Source organism: Thamnophis sirtalis, unplaced genomic scaffold (assembly GCF_051295495.1).
Source record: "Thamnophis sirtalis isolate CommonGarterSnake01/CBP01778 unplaced genomic scaffold, rThaSir2_p1.2 scaffold_3, whole genome shotgun sequence".
NCBI classification, from domain to species: domain Eukaryota; kingdom Metazoa; phylum Chordata; class Lepidosauria; order Squamata; family Natricidae; genus Thamnophis; species Thamnophis sirtalis.
Window position 1 is genome coordinate 113640039 of NW_028261383.1, and position 6365 is coordinate 113646403.

At 40.3% G+C, this 6365-nt stretch overlaps 1 protein-coding gene across 1 annotated transcript; it reads right to left on the reverse strand.

The window, feature by feature from the left end:
- Nucleotides 1-673: 673 nt before the first annotated feature.
- On the reverse strand, nt 674-5646 carry NDUFB7 (NADH:ubiquinone oxidoreductase subunit B7). The gene is made up of 3 exons (XM_014066599.2): nt 5466-5646; nt 1542-1713; nt 674-945 (listed from the first exon to the last, which is right to left on the reverse strand). The coding sequence occupies exons 1-3, from the start codon at nt 5575-5577 to the stop codon at nt 849-851; spliced, it is 381 nt and encodes a 126-aa protein (XP_013922074.2). The 5' UTR covers nt 5578-5646; the 3' UTR covers nt 674-848.
- Nucleotides 5647-6365: the final 719 nt, after the last annotated feature.

The window sequence follows — 6365 nt, forward strand, 5'->3', positions numbered from 1 at the left end:
CAGTAGGGGTGGAGCTGCCCCACATGCCCCGCAGGACCCCCACAGCCAGGCCATCCATGCCTGACACCTGCCTCATTTCGTGGCCATGGCACTCACACTGCTTGGCCTCCTGTTCCATTGCAGCTGCAAGCAAGCAGAAGTGGGCCGGCAGCCATGTGGGTATATCAGTTATGACTGAGACAGCCTCATTACAGTGATTTATGTTCTGATTCTACTAGAACTGCTTCAATGTTACCTTCCTTGAAAGAAAGAAACATTTTAGATAAATAATAAAATAATTTAGTCAGGAAGTACAATGCCTAGACCTGCAGCCCAAAATGCTCCACTATTTCTTATTTCACATGAGGCAGAGCAATTCTTGGTGTTTAGCACAATCTACTGGCCTTTGGATTCCAGCACTCATCATTTTCAAAAGTTCCAAGTTTCGTAAAAGGAACTTTGCTTGTGTATGAAGAAGTGTAAATGCACAGAATGTATACAAACATAATATTCAGAAGCAGCTGTCTTCATCCAGAATGAAACTGAAAGCTTATGTTGCTGAATACAGAGAAAATATAAAAGTAACTAAATGGTACAGTTCCATCTGAACTTAACTAGACGCATCTCATTGGCACAATTGCCAGAACTGGTCATGCAAGATTAGGACTCCCAATAAGAAGATACTTACAGATCCTTGGCATTTATGAACATTTATTAGCCTTAGGTCCGAGATGTGCATTCATTCATTTCGTTGTAGGAATCACAGTGAACATCTGAGACCCAACTGTGACATAATGTTTTTATTGTTTTCAATATAGCAAGTCCAGAAGTTTCTTGTAAGAGGAGGGAGGAGAAGGACCCCAAACTAATTAGGTTTCTATGGCAATTTTTGCCTGCTCTTCGATGCGCTTCTTCCTAGCCAGCAAACGCCGTTCTCGTTCAAATTCTTTCATGCGCATAACATAGCTAACACAAAAGATACAAGTATAAGTCAGTTCAAATCTGTTTGGCCCTATAAACCAGGCTTTTCTTGCTGCATGTTAATTGGCTTGAATGCCACAATTTTATTTCATATTTAAAGTATCAAACTGAGGCAGATTGGTCCCCAGACTTATCTTCTACAGTCAAGGTCTTAGTGTGGTATTCTCTATGCATGCTAGAGAACAATGGAATAATTATTCATTTATTATTTACTCTCATGCACATAACTTCGCTTAGAGAATTCAGTGATTGGGGCCCTTTTCCATCAGGGCAAAGTGCTTTAAAATTAAATCAAGGTTTATCAGAATTAAGGAAAAACTACTTGGTTGACTATCATGATCTCCTCCCTATTCACATCATGGAAGCGTTTATAGTCTCCAACCCCATCCTAATTTTTTGGAAACTCACTGAATTTTTATGGTGGAAACAGAACACATTTAATAAAGGAATTACAGGGATATAGAGGCAGTGCTTCTAATCCAGGGTAGTTTCTAATTTCTGAAACATAGTCAATTTACAGAATAAAGAATAAAGGACAAGATATAGCAACAAAGCAGATTAAAGCCATAGCTTTGACTTACTCCAGATGCTCACAGTACTGCCACTCATGCGCCTCATGTTTGCACCCTCTGATTGAAAAAGGATATGTGTCACGTTTGCACTTCATCCACATTATGTAATGATGGGCACAATAATCTCGGAATTTGTAAGGAATCTGGGCATCATTCATCTGTTGATGTGTTGCTATCATCACTGTAGGAGAAAACAGAAGAAAGAAAAGATGGAAAGGGAGATTAAAATCTAAATGGAAGCTCTTCTTCAAGATCAACCATTTGGAATTCTCTAACATGCTGCAAAAGCAGTTTTTGAAACCATGTTCAGCAAGTTGATTTAGAGAACCTGTTCAATTAAAATTTACAGACCACATCAATCTGGTGAAGAATTACTGATGAGTGTTGTTTGAGTACTATTTTGAAATCAGCTATGGAATCATTCAGTTATGCCATTCAGCCCATGCTTAATCAGCTTACTAATAAGAATGTCATAAGATATTTATTAAGTGCTTTACTGTATCATGTCTCTATCATTCCCACAATTTATTAAACAAGTTACTCAATGAAAAAAGGTTAACTTAGTCTGTCAAGATGTACTTATCAAAGTCTTTATTATTGACTTGGATGAAAAAGCTTAGATAAAATTGGTAGCTAATATCCTAGGAAACAAAAGCATAATTACAAATCTTGAAGAGTTTGAGCATTTTACAAAACTTTCTATAACTGTGATTTACTGAATAGAAATTAAGAAGAAGCAAGGGCCAAGCATGTAAACAATACACTTACCCTTTATTTTTTACTTTAGGAGAATGGAAGTTGCATATTTTGGAGAAAATAAATTACTGATTATAATTGCATTTAAATATGTCCTCCTATCATCTGAACTTTAAAAGCCTTTTAAAATTAGATTTTATACAGAAAATATTAACAACTTGAATTCTTTTTTGTGTTATATCCCATTACAGTATTAGTATATATTTGCTGATAAAAATGTTCATTTGCACTTCAACTACACTTGAGACCTCCTCAGTATTATCAGATTTCTGAATTGTAATGCTAACATTATTATATTATCACTCATTTCCTTCAATAAATGTTTGTCAGCCACTGATGCATCATTATGAACTAGCTAACTGGTGATGAACAGGAGTGAAGGTAGAAGCAGCAAGTAAGCTTTGACCCAATGACAGGGGTTAATATGGGAATGAACTATTTAATGGACTCCACAGACCATTAAAAATGAACAGTTTGAGAATCATTAGATTAGAGAAATGGCTAAAACTAATAGGATAAAATTTGACATAGACAAATGCAAAATTTCTATCATGAGAAAGATAAAGGGATAAAGATGGAGAGTACTTCTAAGGTTATTTGTAAAAGGGTTAGTAGTAGCCAATTGCAAACTGAACAAGAGCCAGCAATTACAAAAAGGACACATGAAATTTCAGGTTTCACCACCAATGACGAAAGTACAATTTCCAAATCACAGGAAATAGTTGTTCCAGTTTATTTTGCATAGATCAGCTCCTACCTCAAATATGATGTTCAGTTTATGTATCACACTTAATCCAAAAATATTGGAAGAGGCTTAGAGAACAGCAACAGTAGTAATGATTCGGGGAATAGAAATTAAGTGCTACAAAGAGAAATGGAAGGAGCTGAATAATCTTGAATGGGGAAAAAAGATAGCCAACCAAGATATATGATATTTCTCCAAATGTATCAACAGATTTCAAAGGCATCATATCAATATATTTCAGGCAGATATATCATTGCCTTATTCTATATACAACCTGAGTGTACCCAGGATATTTTGCAACATGATTCTATTACTGGCTGCATATATGAATTCTGCAACAAGCTTCTAACCAGTTTTACTGAACAATAATCTGCACCAAGGCTAGTAATCAATTTCATTGTGTACAATGACTAATATTCATTTGAAAGCTAACAGAATGTATTTGATTTAAGTCAGTCGATTTAAATCACGATTTAAATCACTAGTAAAAAGGATTGATTTAAATCAAAAAATTTAAAGAGCAACTGTCATCTCTGTCCCACAGTGGCTCCTCCTCTGACCCGCTTTTGACTCACCAACAATCCCACTCACTTTAATGGGACAGCTGGTGATGCGGCAGTGACACAACAAGGTGAGGGGCAGCAGGTGAATGGATACCCGCTAACATGTGCTGCCATGATGGATCTGAAATGACAGGTGCTTTTTAATATTATATATATAAAAACTGCTTAGGTTTCACTTTCATTTTTACTGTTTGCCCTTCCTCCTCACATTTAGAGCCTGGTGGTACAGACGCATTTCCCTTCAAACAATCATACAGTTTGTGGTGTGCGTAGATTTGCAAAACAATGGTGTAAAGAAATATTCCTGAATTTTAAGGTGTTTAAGCTGTGAGAAAGGATTCACATTCAATTCTGGCAGGAATTTCTTCCACTGTTTTTTCTTGCGTGGTATGTTCTAGAATGGGTGCATTCCAGGTCCGTTCTATTAAAAATTGTCACCTTGTGTGATCTAGAAAGTCCATCTTTTTTGTAAAGCCTTCCACCTTCTGGAACAACATTGCCTCCAGATATGGAGGGCACCGTCTCTCCTGGGGTTCTGAACAGCCCTGAAAACCTGCCTTTGCTCTTAAGGCCTGAGGTTAACGTATTGGGGAGGGATCTTTGTAATTTGTTTGGACGGTTGTTTTTAGTCCAACCTGTCTTGTAAGTTTTATTTAAATTATTTTGATCTAATATTATATTTTGTAAGCTACCTAGAGTCCATTGGAATGGATGATTGTATTAAATGTATTTAAAATACAAAAGAAAGAAAGAAAGCATCTAGTGGATGCCCAAAATATCACTTAGTTCTCATTTTGGACAAAAATTTGCAGGCGGAATCGGCTCTGGAGATTCTCAGTCATCCAGGTTATGGTTATCCCAAAGGTGTTTTTTGAAGAGGCAACTGGACTTCCTGGTTTTTCTTCGAAGACGTTTCGCTTCTCATTCGGAGCTGAAGAAGCTTCTCGGATGAGAAGTGAATGTCTTCAAATAAAAATGATAAAGTCCAGTCACCGCTTGAAAAAGCACCTTTGATGCAGGTAGGATCCCCCGGGTCCCTGTCAATGCATTGTTTAAGGGGAGATCCTCTCCTTCTAGAGAGCCAGAAAAAACCCATGCATCTCTCGCCTACTTTGTCTTGTAAGAAAAGGTAGGCTAAGTGAGGAACTGGTTCCCAGTTGCTCCAATTCGTGCTTCTTAATCATGCCACACCGAATTCGCTCTCAGCGGCACATGTAGACAATCCCACTAAGAAAAAGGCAATCTGGGGGACAAGCTCCACACTGTGTCCCTGGGTGGCCAATGGAGAGGCGGGGGGGGGGAGGGGAGAGAAACAGAAGTGGTCAATGCCTGGAATACACTACCTGACTGTTGTTACATCTTCAAATCCCCATAACTTTAACCTTAAAGTGTCTACTGTTGACCTCACCCTATTCCTAGAAGGTCTGTAAGGGGCGTGCATAAGCAACGTGCCTACCGTCCCTGTCCTACTGTCCCCATTTATTCGTACCCCTTTTCATTCATACTCATGTTTATTCGTATACCTATTATTTTGTAAACGATTGATAAATCAGATAGATAGATAGATAGATAGATAGATAGATAGATAGATAGATAGATAGATAGATAGATAGATAGATAATCACTCCGAGAGGGAAGCCGGTGGAAGACACGGCCGGAGCTACCAAAAAGGAAAAAAAGGGGAGGGGGAGGGCAGGAGAGCCTGGCACCCTCTGGATCCTAGGCTTCCACGGGCCAAAATCTGCGCGATCGACGTTTCTCAGTCCCGGAGAGCTGCCGACCGCCCAGCCCGGGACTCTCGGAGCCAGAAGGGCGGAGCTCAGCGCGGGGTGACCTTCCTTCTTCGCGACCCGCTCCGGCGCTGCTCACCGCGTTCCTTGCGCTCGGGGAGGCCAAGGTGGGGATCAAAGGTGGGCAAGGCGGAAGGGTCGGGCTCCACCTCCGAGTCCCCCAAATACCGGCGGGCTAAGTGAGCCCCCATCGCCGCCACGGACTCCGGCTCCTCCTTCGGACGGCTTCCGCGGTTTGCCTTTTCCGCCCTCCCCTCTCTCCCCCGGAACAGGAAGCGGGCGCGGAGTCCACTTTAAAAGCGCTCGACTTTGGAATCGCGGCCTTGGCGTGTCACGCCCGCCGTTCTCGGCACTTGGTTTGCCGATGAAACTGCGGCGTTGGCTTTTCCCCTCCAAATGCTGCGCGACAAAACGAAAAGTTCAGGCGGGGTTTCCGTTTCGGTTGCATTCGGCGCCTGCAGATTCACCCGAGGGGGGAGGGAAGGGAATCCCCAATCGCAGTGCATTAAAAAAAAAAATTCCAATGATTTATTTATTTCGTTTTATTTGTCAACATTTGTCCAGACAAATCAAGGTGAAAATGCCGTTTGTAATCCTTGTGGAGAACGCCGGGGGGAAAAAAAACTCATGCATTGCCGATCGAGGGTCCAATTTGAGTTGGAAGTGTCCTTTGCCTATTGAAAGCCCATGCAGGAAAAAAAATTTGTTTGCAAATAGCCCTGTAACATCATTTACAATTAAAATTCAATTTTGCAGAGTCGCTTGCTGCTTACTGACATATTTTAAGTCTGAATTTGAAAAGAATACTGCAAAAACAGGTCAGAAATTCCTGCCTTTCTGGCTTCCTTATTAGTGATGATCCTCCATTTCAGCTTTTCTGCTGTTCAAGAAGTTGCCTCTTTGGAGGAATATAGCAATAGCATTTAGACTTATACAGGTGGTCCTTGATGTATGACCACAATTGAGTTCAAAATTTGTG